The following is a 16,104-nucleotide window of genomic DNA, read 5'->3' on the forward strand; positions in this document are numbered from 1 at the left end:
GTGATGAGTTAAGGAGTCTGTAACAGAAAATAAATCCAGTGGAATAGTTTTCCTTGTTTATGTTACTCTGGTTTTAAAACAGAGGAGAGTTTATCACTAAATAACTATTATATCTTAATTTGAACTGAACACAGATTCTTTAATCGACAGGATTCCTGGCAGTGATGAAGCTTTAATCACCTCTTCATCACAGCAGCTCAGAATAACATGAGGAGAAATAAAAACTAAACCAACAATGATCCACACATTGTTCAATATTTATGATTATAAATGAACATTTCGGTCAGACTGACTCATCAACTACTTCTCTCCTCTCTGCAGCAGAAACAGTCTGACATTCACTTTTACTGCTTTTATCTGCTTCACATGTTCATAACAGTTTGTTCATCATCAGATAAAAGAGTGAAAATATTCAGTAAGAAACTTCATGATAATTCATGCACTTTAATTTATAATATATCCCTAGACTGACTTTAACTCTTTCTTCTCATATCATATAAAAGACTTGATTCATGGTTCTGACGATGTTGCTTATAAATAAAAACTCTGCCTTGTTCACATGAACGCGCTCGTACCTGGACAGGTAAACCCAGAGTTAACTGAGCCAGGTGACGACCAGCTTCATGGTACAGGTTATCAGGACGGTCAGTGTCAGGTTCAATTAAGCCAGATAACTAAAGGTTATCCTGGGTATGTTGAGCTTGCACTTGAACTTATATCAATCCAGCAAATAAAACTTTCTGATGACATTAATGATCAAAACAAAATGAAAAGTACAAAGCACTAACCCCAACCTTAAAAATCATTCAGTTTACTTGACACTTTAATGTTTCCATCTTTACTGCAGAGCGCCGTGATTTACTGCCTCATCTTTGACTGATGTTCACTTCTGGCTCTAAATAAAAACATGTTGGATGATGTTTACCTGCAGTTACTTTCAGTAACTGATTAAACCTGACTGCTGAGCAAACTGTCAGTAACTGAGGCCAGTGTAGATGATCAATAAGTTGATCAGCTCCTCTCTTCAGTAAACAAATCAGACTGAAGCTGTGAGCACCTGTGTGTAGAGATTACTGCTCTGACATGAGCACATTCATCAATAACCACTAGTGATACCACATGTGTATATGTAAAACATTTATTGTGTGTACAAAAAGTAGTTCAACAGATGAATCATGAATGAAAACAGACATTTGACGTGCCCCACCCCACCCACCCCCTCCCTCCCCGCAAATACCAGGTCAAGACTCGGGTGTTTAAAGTTCTTAAAAGAACCATGAGAAACAGTCACATCTATATTTTAACAGAACCAATCAGACCCAAGACATTCATCAGCCCCTCCAGGACTGTCGTTTCAATACAGTTTAGAAATTGAAAATCAGCTGCAAAACGTGTCATTGTTTAAAGAACAAACTGATAATCATTCACATTAATATGCAAAAAAAAAATAAAGTAATTTTTGCTGAGATTGAAAATTATTTGTCTTTGGTTTGTAAAAAAGATCCTATATTAAATTAAATTACATTCTATATGAGACTGCAGTGATTGGTGAAATGAGTATTAGCAGTTTCACCAGTTTTTGCAGGAATCAGCTGATTTTGCTTTAATCCTTGTGGTTAAACTGAAACACTGAGAAATCCTGGAGGGACTGAATCACCACCGTGTATCAAAACTTCACAATGTCTCAGTTTTATAGAGTAATCACAGTTACAGAGAAATCATAGTTACGGTATAGTCACAGTTAGTCTAACACTGCCAGACTTCATCTAATTCAGATGTTCAAAGGCGGTTTCTAATCAATTATTAAACTAGAAGTCATTGTTTCTGCCACATGAAACATATATATTCATACCCTCACAGCAGAACAGTACAGGAGTGTTGTTCAGCATTATTTTATCAAAATCCTGAAATATATTTGAGCCCAAGAGTAAATTTCTACTCTTCAATTTAGGTCTTGAACACCCAGACTTTAGCACCCCAGAAACACAAAATAATAAATGAAATATTCATGTAAATAAACTGATTACATAAGACAATAACTCTATAAAAATAACTAGCAATGTAAAGCACAGCATACAAACACACAAGAAAAACTTGAGTTTCCCAAGATGGCACACAAGGTGTGAGAGCAACACTCGTACAACGTACTGCAATCCAAACTAACATGAGAATACAGAGATAATCCATCAGAGCATCACCTCACACGGGATCATACGAGTGTTGTTTCCACTGTTTACCTTGTGTGTACTTAAAAAAAAAATTGAGGCAATGTTACGTCAGTTTAATATTTCAGATTGACAAAGCCAGTTACACGGCTGTGTTGTTTCAGTGGCCCAGCTCTCCACCCACTCGGCGCGGCTTTGCCTGGTTCAAGGAGGACCGAGCCAGCAGAGAGAATCTGGGCCACACCGACCAATCAATATCCGAGCACTGACAACCTGCTGACTTATTACAACAGGGCTGACATGTCATGAGAAACATTTGAACACATAACCATGAGTTAACTAGTTATATGGCAGCAAACACACGTGCTTATCTAACACAGCAGCCCTTTCATACAGGGGCTGCATGAGGATCTACTCCTAAAGAGACAGCTGGTCGTCACCGTTAGAGACTCCAGTCTGCAGCTGCTAACTACATGACATGATTTACCAGATTAAGTTAAGTTTCAGTTTCATTTCTCTCCTGTCTGTATGCACGCACTTCCTGTTAGTGGTCTGGTCTACAGCTCTGTGAGCAGCTTTGTCTGTTGCCTGATGATTGATCGGAGCATCAGTGGACTCTGAGCTCAGTCAGCAAGAGGCGAGACGGACGACTGACACGGGGCGCTCATGATAAGACGCACACAAAAAAAAAAAAAGAAAGAAAAACCCTGATACCTTTTCTGCTTTAAGAACAGGTCACCGCTCCTCATCACTGTTGGGGAGTTTATTTAAATTTTATGTGTTGCAGGTCTTCAGATTCTAGTGTTCACTTTTGAGCTTTTCATTACCAGGTCACTGTGAATGATCCTAATGGCCTCGCGGGCATCAACGCAGCTTCTAGCAGCTTACAGGTCGCTCATAACGAAGGTTTTTGTTGCGCTGCTGCAGGTACAGCTCAACGACGTGCAAAAACAATCATATTGTGATTATTTTGACAGATATGAGTCACGGTTTTATTGGCAGTGGTAATTTTTGCATTTAATTTTCAATGAAAAATTATAAAAAATGATGATGATGAGATTTTTGCTGGAGGTCTGTTCCAAACAAGCACATTTCTTTACATCTGGAGATTATAATTTGTAGGTCAGGACGTCTCTGGAGCGCCACAGTGCTTCATTTATAATGACACGTTTTACCTTTATCAAAAAATTGCATTTAGCTATATTGATTTTTCGATAATATCTTGATTACTTGATCAACCCGACCTGCAGGAATCACTGGGTTAACAACAAGCCTTGCACTACAGACCTCACAAAGGCCGTAGAGAGAACCGTCTCTACTTTTTCCATTTAATTTCCATCAGAAATAAAAGGTTGATGAATCTGTAGTGTTTCTGTTCAAGGAGAATTAGTCCTGCTGTCGGGAGCCCAGTTAACAGTTAACTGAAACACAGCTTCAACGGCATTTCTGTGCAAATCTTTCACAGGAAGACAAAAGACAAACAAATTCAAAAAGGAAATGTGCGGCGGGGGAAAATCTGTCGGGGTAACAGGAACAACACTTGTTGCTGAACAAGTCATCGAAATAATATCCAAATCACAGGAGCTGCAATTTTTTGATAAAAATATGTGACAACAGAGTTTTATAGATGAAGTGTTGTGGTGCTACAGAGAGGTCCCCACCTATAAATCCTAATCTCCAGATATAAGGGAACATGCTCGTTTATAACAAACCCTCAGCAGAAATCATACCATCATCATCATTTATGTTTTTTTTTCCCCATTGGAAATTAAATTAAAAAAACGGATGGGAAACACTTTAAGACCTCGTGGTCAAAAATGTCTTGATTTTAGAGAAGATAAAAAAAATAAAAAAAATCTCCAAAATCGAATGAAGAACTGCTCATCACTGGTTCAACAAGTTATTAATTCATTATATCTTTATGGCTATAGAAAGTAAGGAGGTCCTTATCAACTCAAGTAACAGGTTATTTTACTTGACCTTGTTATACATTGTGCTGGTCATGAAGGATGAAACCAAAATGCCCAGTGCAGAAGAATGAGAGACAGCCAGTAGGAAGGAAGCATCGACATGTAAAGAACTATTAGTAGAGGTGGAATATTCAGTTGCAACACCACAGTTTGACAGTTTAGGTCCATCATCTCTGTGTGATGCACAGATGTTGGCATTGCTGGTAACATGTAGGGAAATGACACATATTAAAGCAGGCCCAGAAATGTGGAGAGCAGTAGAAACAGAGTCCATTAGTCCAAAAAGTTCTTACATTGTCTCGAACAATAAAAACCTAATGATGATGAGGCAATGGACAGGATCACATCTGAGAGCATCTTGAAAAACGGGGAAGTCAAAGCCATCAGCAGAACAGGAGGGCTTCACATGATGGCACACTCTCTGGAGGACACCTTGCCCTGAAGGAGAAACAAACAGGTTCAGATCATCAGAAGAAGTGGGGCATTTATATTAATTACTTCAATTTATTTAAAAAAACAAGTGGGGTTAAGAAAAGAAGAAACGATTAGAAGCCAGATGATACAGTTTGAGGTGCGATACAACATCTGATGATATATCAGCCACATTTGGCAACTTTGGCAAACACGGACATTTTTGGACATAAAAACCTGTGGGAAATTTAGTTTATTACCTGCCTCATATTAAACATGATACCTTCACAGATCATAGCATTAGTGGACCCTGCTACAACAGATCATATATGTTGATTTTTGCATGTAATAGGTGATTAATAATCTATTATTAATAGACTCCAAGATCATGTGCACCATTTATTAACAATAAGCTTTCAGTGTGACCCTTCATGGAAATTAAAATTGATGAGTTTTATTTAGATATAATTATGTATAATCAGACCTCCGTATAGGTGCTCACCTGGGGATCAAAAGTGTCCTTACTTTAAATGATATTGTTGGAGGTCGTCTGCTCATTCCAACTTAATCTTCCTAACACCTCCTTTTTTTCTGTTTACAATTGCACAGTGCTCTACATGATTAAAGATAAACAGGAGGGTGCAGCTTATCCTCTTACCAAAATCCCTAAGTGCTAAAGAAGTACTTTACAAATGTATGTTAGAGTGTAAGTAACTGGCCTTTCCTTTAAACATCATCCTCTAAAACAGGGGGAGAGAGAGAGAGACATATCCAAACAGATTGATGCAAAAGGAGGCTCTATGAAGTATTAAATCAGGGAACTGATAACTTTTCCAACCCTGATATTCTCGTTTTCATTTATTAATATTTTTCTGAACTGTTTTTTGTTAGTTTGATGCCGTTTGTGCAAATTAGTAAATAAAGCTGGAAAAAATTTTGATCTCAGCCTGTACGACAAAGTAACTATTTCAAAGAGGTATGATGATTTTCTGTAGACAGTGTCTTTTGTCCAGGACATAAAAGAGATGTCATTGACCCTTGTTTCTTTTGTTTTAAGATAAAAACAATTAAGAAAATGAAAACAGAGTTAGAAGAAACAAGAACACAAGTGTGAAAATATAAAACACGACACAAATCACAAGAACAAGAGTTTCTCTGAAACCAGCTCACTTAGAGAAATGAACAAACGTGTGACCAAAGGACAAAAGAAAAAAAAATTACGTGATGTCAAAGGTGAAAATAAAAATAAAATAAAACAGGGAAATGAAACAAGATGAAGAAAAAAAGTTTTTCACACGTGAATCTGGCAAGAAAAAACTCACTGTTTGTGCCTCCTCCTCCTCTTCGTCTCCGTTCTCTACCTCTACCTGAGTCTTGGTTACGCTTCGTCTGGCCACCTCCTGCAGGACAGTCAGTCAGACCACATGACTCAACAGACACACCTCACTGCGAAGCTCAAGTACAACCCTCACCGAGGCTAACACACACACGAACATCATTCAACATATAACGTTGTGGTCTGTGTCAGAGAAATCAGGTGTAATAAGTCATGCACTGATATCTTTACCTCGCCATCAGCGTTGATCAAAGAAGTAACGATGTCATTTCCTGTTCCCCAGGAAGCCTGGCTCTTCCACAACAAGTCAGATGGTGGACTGTGGGCCACGCCAGCATCAGCAGACCACACCTGTGTACAGAGTGCAAGTCAATACATCATGTGTCAGTGTTCGTACTGAAGAACAATATACTCACTGATCAAGTGAGTGCTCTGAAGAAATCCTTCACATTTTCATGAGCGATCACACAACACTAGTGAAACAAGGCTTATAGTGAACAGATTTGAATTGCAATACTCCAATCATCCCGCAGCCATCTGATAATGTGTTTGGCTGTTGACCAAACGTTCTGTCTGACTGGACAGCTCACTTCCCCTGTGGCCACAAATCAGCCGATTGAGTTACTGCACGAAGTTGATTCCTCCCTCTGAATCATTTTCTCTCACAGTTAGCATTTTGAGCTAATCATCAGTGACAATGTAACAGCATTTGGCTGGTTAACTTAACACCTGGTTAATTTCTGCAGCAACAACTCATTTTCACTTGTCATGAATTTATTTTCTCTGTGGCAGCAGAACATGTTGCGCCAGTCTTCAGAAACTCCTTCAGATTAAAATGAGCGCACCACAAATCAAAACACTCACTATTCACTCGCAACCTAGCAACCTAATAAGGCAACAAATAACCCATAATGCAACACTCTGTAAAAGTAGTTAGACTGGCACTAGATACTCTAAAAGAAAAGATGATGCATTACGAGCAGTGCCAATGGTAAGAAATAGTAAACACTTCCTGTGTCGTAAGTGGGCGTGGCCATGGTTGTGATTGCCTGTTCATGTCAAAACATAACAACACAAAACACTGGGTAGTTTGAATTTGTGCCTGATTTTGCTGCTTAATATCTGATCAACCCAGTACAAGATCATATCAGCCCAATACTCTGTTTTCCCTCAAAAAACAGTTAAATAACAATAATATAAGAAATAAAAGTTTTACTTCAGTTTTAACTTTTAATTTGTGCTTGCATGTATAGGTCCCTCTAAACTTGGGCGGTTAGAAAGTGACGTCGGCAGCACGGAGAGTTTGTTGCTGAGACAGAGACAGGTGTCGAAGAAAGTTTATTTCCTCCTTATCCGTCTGAAAACGTCATTTAAATGTCAGAGTGTTCAGAAGCTCTGTGGCTTGTGAAAAAGTGATCCAATATTTATTTTGGCGACTGTGGGGCGAAGGAATCATAATCTGTGATCATGTTCACTTCTCCCATTGGAGTGAACAGACTCAGACCTGTGGCTGGGCGGGGAGGAGGGCGAACACCATGTGACACAGATACAGGAAATGATTCTCAGTGCGCTGTCTCCTTTCTCAACTGTCTCCGCTGCTACACTCTCAATTCAATACAGAAAATCTAATGTAATGACAGAAGACCCCCACTTTTTTTAAACCTAATTTCTAGAAAAAAAAAGTGCCTTATATTCAAGCAGATAAAGTGTCCTTCCTCACCAGAGCAGCAGAGAACTCTCAGTAAAGTCTTTCCTGTTCATTTGACTTAGGTGCTGTACAAAAACTTTTATGCGTGGCTTCTTGTTATTGCATAATGCTCTTAGACACAGTGCATCAGAAGGGTTTGTTTGCTCCATGCTTGATATAAACACTCACCAGATTCTCTTAAACATTTCATCAATATTTTAAGCCTTTTAGCTGGTATTTTATGTCAGGGAAAGTTACAGAAATGTTGTTTGGCAGAAGCAGTTTGAGTCATTAATATGAAACTTAATATCGACTTTGTTTGATTCACCAGTCCATGAAACTAGTTTAGCTTCTGAGCTAATATCAAAGACAGAAGTGTCAACAAGATCATTTAGATCTTTTATCCTTAGTGTCAACAGTGACAGAGGCAGCTCATCCCCCAGCACTACTTCTTTGATAGAAAGTAGGTCAGACACAAACTTTCACATTGCGCCCTGTGCTCTGCCTGCGTGACACTGTGGTTTCTTAACAGCCCTTTTTCATTAGGTTGCATTCACTGTGGTGTTGGCTGCGTCTTTAAAGCACTCCTACACATCACTTGGATTAAGTGTGAAAATTTTCTGTATATATCTACTTCATATTTCTCACCGTGACTGACTGTCCCGCCTTGAGGACAAACTTTGGGGAGAACTTATAGACGACCTCTTCCCCATCGTCAACCTGTCTCTTCAACCTCCAGTTGCCCAGAGGCTGGTCCTGCAAAACACAAGAAGATTAACATGTGAGCACAGCATCTTTTCACTTTTAACACCAAATCACTGATCCACTCATACACACCATTTTAATGAACTCTAACATGATCAGCATTTACTATTATAATGGCGATGCTGGTAATCACCAGCTGCTAGTCTTCGTCCTGTCTTGCGTACCTGCTCAGTGTCATTGGTCAGTGTGACCGCATTTCCATCCATGTCAGTGGGTGATATGGTGACCGCTCCGCTAGCGGTGGCCTCTTCAGACACCAGCAGCTGCCCCTCTCCTCTGCCCACCTCTGGCATGTCTGCGCCCTCCACCTCCACTCTCTTCCTCTTGGAGGAGCGGGAGGAGGAAGAGCCCGTTATCCTGGAAACAGTGACGCGAGCCGATGGGCTGTGGGACAGCTTCAGCCTGAAAGAAGCGCAGCGTCCATCAGTGAATTAATGGTTATCCACCACACAACAAGGTCACAGCCACGTCCATTGAATAAGTGTTTGACAAAATGTTTAGGCCAGAATCTGAGCTTATTCTGTTGACTGACGATAACAGGGTGTCAATTAGCTCTTTTAGGAAAATTATTTGTTTATATTGATAATTTAATCATTAAAGAGTAGATATATTAATTGAATGATTCCTATTTGTCACATGTTGCATGTAAAGCATCTTGTTCATTTATTCATCCACACATAACAAATTACAGCGACCTTAGAAGATGACAAGACACATTTCTCTTTCTTTATCCGAACGTTTTTCTTTTCATTAATCTGACGACACTGAGTTCAGACGTGTGCGGTGCTGAAAATGTTACCAGGCCCAACTCAGCAGACTGTCGTCCTCACATTTACATAAAAGTGATCAGGCAGCTTATTCAGACGGGAGGCTGATTAAACTGCCGCTATCTTAACATTAAGAAGTTTAAGTCTTAATTCCAGAGGCTCCATCCCAAACATAAGGTGCACAGACACACAGTAGAGCAAACAGCAGCGAGTCTACCACCACCATCCTTGTTCACAGACATTAACAGTGACTGACAGCCTGGAGGAAACTCAAGAAAATCAAACACCACTCTGCCACAACCAAACCTCTCATCTGAGACTCAATTTCATTTAAAACAGCATTAGGTGATTCACATAATATGTAGTCATATCTAACCTAGGTCTGTGTGTGTATGTGTGTGTGTGTGTGTGTGTGTGTGTGTGTGTGTGTTGTACCTGTGCTCCTCTCCCTCCAGCAGTTTCCTGTATGCATTGATCTCCATGTCCAGAGCAAGCTTCACGTCCAACAGCTCCTGGTATTCACTGAGCTGAGCGTTCATCCGTTCTCTCAGTTCACTCATCTCTTGTTCCTTTCCTTCGATGGCATGGCGGTGCTTGTCTCGCTCTGCTGACAGAAGGTCCTCCAGCTCTCTGATACGATCCTCAGAGGCAGACGCCTACAAACACACCCAACCAGCACAACCGCCAGTTAGTGGAGCTAACTTACGATGCCATTCATGAAGCTGAATGGCCAAAGTACTTTATTTGTTTGTACAGTTGGTCGTAAAGCAGTACCTGTTTCTGCAGGGCGCTCAGCTGATAGGAAAGGCCCTCTATTCTCATACGCGCCTCCTGCACCTCCTCCCTGGCTGTGCTTACTGCCTTGTCATTCATATCTGAGGACACCTTGGCATTGTCCAACTAGAGGGAGGCCACAACAGACTATGTGTGAGAGTCAGAGCATTAAAAGACAAAGGCGGAAAAAAAGAAAAAGATTTGTCTCTCACCTTGGCCTGGAAGGTTTGCTCCAGTTCTTCCTTATAAAGAGAAACTTGCTCATCATGTTGCCTCCTCAGGTCCTGGTGAGATCACACAAACCTGATTAATGCGATTTCTCACATTTCCACAGTGACTATTCCATCATTACAACAACAGAACCATATCGTAGTCACAACACTGCTGCCGTCTGATTTTAGACGGACAAAACTCAAATCTAAGATTATTTGATGATTTGTTTGGGTTGGCATCTGCTCAGTTTCCTTGCAGACATTTTAAGATTTTTAAGGATCTACAGACATCCTCTTGTCACATTCACTGTGAGTGAATATGTTTGAACAGCCCTGCCAAACAGATTTATATTGTGGTAATATGTAAGTGCAATAAGATGGCTGTAGCCACATGTGGAGTACTATAACACAGGAGAGAACCCTGAATTCACAAACATTAGTGAAAAGCATCTCAAGACAGACTGCAAATTTAAAAACGCCTTTTCAATCTGCAGAGGAAAATTAATGTCAATCACTGATTTACATGCGCCATGTGATTGGCTGTTGTCAAGCACAACAGTATATTGAAATTTCATACCGTTACTATCAATATCATCATGGATGCCCAACACTGCTCCTCTCACCCCGCCCCACCACAGAGGACTCAGCCCCCAACATACCTGCAGAGCTTGAGCCAGTTTGAACTCATAGTCCTGTCTGACTCCAGAGTCCACCTCCACTATTCTCTGCTCCTGTCGACGGCGGGACTCGCGCACCTCCTGAGCAACAAAGGGAAAGATGGGGGTGCAACTCAGAAAAATACTTAATGCCATAGAAATGTCTCAGTTTTGATCTGTTAAAATGAACTGATGTGACTGTTGGTGATCATTTTTCATTCTAAACTGTCTATAAACACAAAGGGTTTATGGTTAATGTGTTCAGAGCACAAAACTAAACTGAGACCTGAAGGATAAATGTTCATTTTGAACATAAAAGATAAAAATCTATTGAATAAAAATGGCACTATTTAAAAAAAAAAAAAACTTTTTACCACAGTTTTATACTTTTACTTAAGTCATTTTATTTAAGACAAATTTAATAACTGTTTAACTGTCTATGCCATTTCTGAAGTCAGATTAAATAAGCAGTTTCTTTCAGACTTGAAATGTGAATTTGTCATTATTCTCCACATGAATGAACAGAAAAATAAATGGTGGAATAGTTGATAATGGAAATAATTTGTGGCAGTCAGATGTCATTGCTTTTCACAAACCACACACACTCCTTACCTCTTCGAACATGCTCTTCCTGAACTCCAACTCTTCACTCAGCGACTGACAGCGGTTCTCCAGGTCTACACGCATCAGTGTCTCCGCCTCCAGCTGGCGCTTAGCAACAGCATGGCTGTCCTCCGCCTAAACACCATGTAACACCACAAGAAATTTCAGCACATGGACAAACTCCAAAAAAGGGTTACACTAACTCATGACACTGTTGTACACAAGCTGAAAAGATTTACATACATGTCAGACTGGAATAACTTTTCTTGGATTTATTGATTTATTGTTTCATTGATCCTGAATTTGGTTTGTTCCTGGGTGTGGTAATGTTACCGTTACATTAAGACGTGTGATGGCTATATATCTTTTTTAATATGATGTCCTAGAAACTTAAACATGAAAAGTGTTACACTTGTTCACTTCTGTTAAGTTTGAGATATTTAAATTGATTTCATCCTGTTTTGATTCAGTGTGAAGCTCAGTGAATGATGTCATCACCACACTGTTCTCTGCTCACGCACAATTTTCACTTTTCGCTCACACCATGTCAAAATGTTCACAAGAACTTCTTGTGGGTCTGAAGCTTCATTGATTAAAGGCGCCTGTATTCTGTGGAGCTAGTTTTCAGAAATGGGTCATAATGTGAGACCTCTCAGTACAATAACAGCGCACTGTTTTTGATTGACAACCACAGATTTGATCATGTTTCTCCCACGACTGAATCAACTTACATCTCAAACAGCCCAAAGTCACACGGTGTAATGTAGCTTTAAGAATGCACTCACATTTTGTCTACCCTTCCACACAGTCTCAGTTTGACTCTGTCATCACTATCATGTTGGGCTGCCCCCCTGCACCACCTCACTGTGCAAAAGTCTAACAGTTTGGCTAATTATACTTCTTCCCAAGAAAGTGTGGACTTGTGGGGATCAGTTTGGCTGGGTGGGGCAGTGATTAGCACTGCTGCCTTATAATAAGAGAATTCCTGGTGTGAACTACACTTCTGTTGGTTGGTAAAATACTCCAAGGAGTTGGTTGATTAGATTTTTAGCCTCTCTGAAGGGTAGTAAAGCACTGTAAAAGTACACTCAATGCTTCCTCAGACTTTGTAACCAATTACAGTTCCTGTCTTGCCTCCTTTTTTTTTGTTTTTAACAGGAAACCCTGCAGTACACACCTTAGCCAGCAGGCTCTTGACATCAGCAAGCTCAGAAGTCAGAGCAGCATTCTGACTCAGAGCTGTAGATAGAGATGCTTCACTCTTGTTCAGCTGGCCTTCCAAACTGCTGGCCCTGGACACCGCTGCAGCAAGATCACTATCCTTCTTCTTGGCACTGGAACACATGGACAGAGGGAAGAGAAAACAGTTATTGCATTCAACTGGCCAGGGACCCTGTTTCCAAATGCTTATCTGGTCACCAGACTCATCTGATGCCAAGCAATGTGACCAGTGTGATAATTAGGTGTACTGTATCATATTACCTGCGTGTGGCTTCTTCCAGGTCAGACTGAGCCTTGCCAAGGTCTATCTGGAGCCTGGCTCTCTCTCTAGCAGTTTCATCCAAAACCCGCCGAGCATCAGCTAACTCTGCCTCATACAGAGACTTCAGGCCTGTCACCTACAGAGAAGGGCACAGAAATGCATTAGAGGTGTGAATGCACCCAATGTAGCCACATTCTTTTAGCAGTGTGTACATTAATGTGTCCTGGGCCACACTGAAGGACTGCCTACTCAACTGGCGTCCACCACCATAAGTGGAATGACATGCTCATTTATGTTCTCAGATCTGGCTTTGTCCAGGATGTCTGAATATCAAAAAGCCCACAGAGATATATTTCCCTGGACCATGCCAAGGAATAGACCCAGTCTGTATTGTTTGGATTTCTTCTTCTTTCTGGCAGACTCGGCACAGGAAGTGCATTCCTCTCTCTCGCCAGTTAAAAACACCAACGCATATGGTCTTTTCAAACCGAAACGCACAGCTCTGCCCACAAGTGGTCACTCGAGATACATGTGAGGACACATTCTGATGTCAGGTTTCAACGGGGCTTAAACAGCTATTATGGGTGAAAAAAGAAAAATTTAAATTTGATTGAATTTCCAATGAGATATGAACTATATACAGCTATTTAAGCAGATTTTGCCCAATGAGCCACATTTGCTTTGAGGGAGAAGGCAGTGGACAGGCCGAGTGTTTCACTTGTATTTGCCCCAAAACAGACATAAGACCTGCTTAAAGAATTGGGACGTCTGTGGGAAAAAGGGAGGAAGCTCCGTCACATCTTGTTCACACATGTAAACTCAAATATGCACACCCGTCATGAGCTTGAAGCTCACAAGTGTGTTTAGCTCTTGTGCTCCAGTGTTGAGGTCTTCAGCTCTGAATGGGCAGTTATTTTCTCAAAACGGCACTTTTACTCACAGAACAAAGCAGTTAATTTTTTGATGCCTAAATACATAGTGTATAACACTAGCCTTACTTTGATATGACTAATAGCCCTTTTCTACTGTATGGTACTGGCTCAACTAGGGGTAGGCGATCTGGCAAAAAAGATCATATGACAATCTTTTGGGGTAGGATCACAATCCACTATCTTTGATACGATCCTGTATCCGCTCTGATTTTATTGTGAAAGTCCTGACTGGAAGTTGTGATTTGTATCTTTCTGCTGCTTTGATGCTTCTCTCTGATGTTTGTCTGCTTGCCACTATTCTTCGCCCACAATGCTGTCCTCCGTTCACAAATTGTGTCACTACCAATCACACTTTTTGTTTAATTCATATGGAGCATGTGTTTGGACCGCGCTGTGATTTTTTTTATGAGGTGCTTATCCACGTATTTTGATTTGAAAGTTCAGTTGCTGCTGACCAGCTAGCCTTGGCTCATCCCACTTTGGGTTGTCCTGCCTGCAGCAGGTTTCTCGATCTGTGGACTGACTATAACTCAACAATCTTGGACTGCGGCTGCTGAAGGTGGTTCTTCTCTGCTCTGGTGGAGAACTTGTGCATGTGTTATGTCAACCTCACCGAGGTTTTTTTGTAAATCATATGCCAAAATAACATTGCCAACAATATAATATCGTTAGATCGCCCAGCTCTAGGCTCTACTCTTTTGGTTTCGCATCGGGAAAAAGTTATGGATATTACCATGTACGTTTATGGTATCACCACCACCAAGGTTCAAACAAGCTGAGGCTATATCAAAAGATGATGTGAAAACAAAGCAGACTACTGATTGGTCAGAGAGATTTGTCACTACTACACTGAACCCATCTGATTTGAAGATTTTTTGCTATAAGATGTTTTATCACAGAAAGTGTTTGTAACCTAAGACCAAAACAGCCACTCATTCTGTCATTGTGTTACTTATGGATTGAAATATAGTGAAAATAAATAACTCCCCTTTTTGCTGGGAACCTCACGCCTAAATCTTCATGGATCTTTACAAACAAACAACCAGCATTTTTCAGCATAAAGATTTTTCTAACGACTGTTATTCATCAGTTTTACTACCAAAACCGCACAAACTAAAATGACTTAAAATTACTGAAAGTGTTGTAAAGCTTCAAGATCATGTCGCCTACGCACGTTTGTCATTGAGTACAGTACACAATGAAGAATCTTAGGGATTTTTTCTAGATTGGCGCGCATTACCACCCCCTAAATACTCCCGGTCCCGTTACATTTGAATACAGATTTGGAAATGCAGTACCATACGTACTATTATCAGTAAAAACGTTGTTAAGCGAATTTAATAACCGTTTGTTCTGATAAACTAGAACATTCGGCTGTGAATACAAGCTCTATTCGGGCAAATCAATTTACATGTTCTTATGGTCAGTTGCCGCCCATAACTGAGGAAAATTAAGACATGTTAGTTAATAATTAGTATTGCTTTATAACAACCTTACTCGCGTTAGATAATAAACATTGTTTTGTAATAATACCACACATGACATTTCTATCGAGTCCTTAACAACACGTGGGTATGTGTTGCTTAGCTAGATGTAAGCTAAGACTGAATGCGCCGGGTGATCTGAGTACTCTGAGTCTCCGTGAAGATGAGTGCAAACAGTCCAACCTGTGTTGAACTATTTTTGTTAAGACTCACCTCTCTGGTAGTCACTTCCTCTTTCTCGGACACTTTGACCATCAGCCGGTCGTTCTCCAGTTCCAGGGACCGGACACGGTCGATATACACGGCCAACCTATCGTTCAGGTGCTGCAAATCTTGTTTCTCTTGTAAACGAGAGATCCGGGTCGGAGAAAGAGGTGTAGAGGCCGCCGACCGGCCAGCTTCACGGCTTGGAGTAGCAGTCGCCATAACGGTTCTTTCGATAATCCTGAGTTTGCTTCGTCACTCGGTGAGCAATAGGAAAAAAAAGGTATCGGATGTTTTAGTTAAGTAAAAATATAGAAACGGTTCCTCTTCTTTGTTAACGATACGGTGTAAATCAATGAGTAGTATGCTCATGCAATGGCTCAGACAGTTGCCTGAAACAGTGATGTGATTCCAAGATGGCCGACGCCGCTACCAAGACCGCGCCAAAAGCAGAGAACACTTCCTGTGTCGCAATGGATGATGGGAGATTGTTAAAGGAGCGCTTCACATACAGTGGATACACAGAACAGGCCCACGAGTGTGTCACATGAGATCATAGCATGATACAGTATAATGTAAGGATAAAATAAATAGATAAATAAATAAATAAAAACTGCTTTTCTATTCACACCATTTGAATAATAGAGACATTGTT

General features: G+C 40.5%; 1 protein-coding gene across 1 annotated transcript; it reads right to left on the minus strand.

Moving 5' to 3' along the window:
* Positions 1-1,224: 1,224 nt before the first annotated feature.
* On the minus strand, positions 1,225-15,872 carry lmnb2 (lamin B2). Its single transcript, XM_022767982.1, has 13 exons — positions 15,459-15,872; positions 12,829-12,965; positions 12,524-12,680; positions 11,356-11,481; positions 10,747-10,845; positions 10,088-10,159; positions 9,876-10,001; positions 9,537-9,757; positions 8,499-8,736; positions 8,218-8,325; positions 6,114-6,233; positions 5,869-5,946; positions 1,225-4,573 (listed from the first exon to the last, which is right to left on the minus strand). The coding sequence occupies exons 1-13, from the start codon at positions 15,669-15,671 to the stop codon at positions 4,538-4,540; spliced, it is 1,731 nt and encodes a 576-aa protein (XP_022623703.1). The 5' UTR covers positions 15,672-15,872; the 3' UTR covers positions 1,225-4,537.
* Between the last annotated feature and the right edge of the window lie 232 nt (positions 15,873-16,104).

Source organism: Seriola dumerili, unplaced genomic scaffold (assembly GCF_002260705.1).
Source record: "Seriola dumerili isolate Sdu_G_001 unplaced genomic scaffold, Sdu_1.0 BDQW01001323.1, whole genome shotgun sequence".
In the NCBI taxonomy this organism is placed as follows: Eukaryota; Metazoa; Chordata; class Actinopteri; order Carangiformes; family Carangidae; genus Seriola; species Seriola dumerili.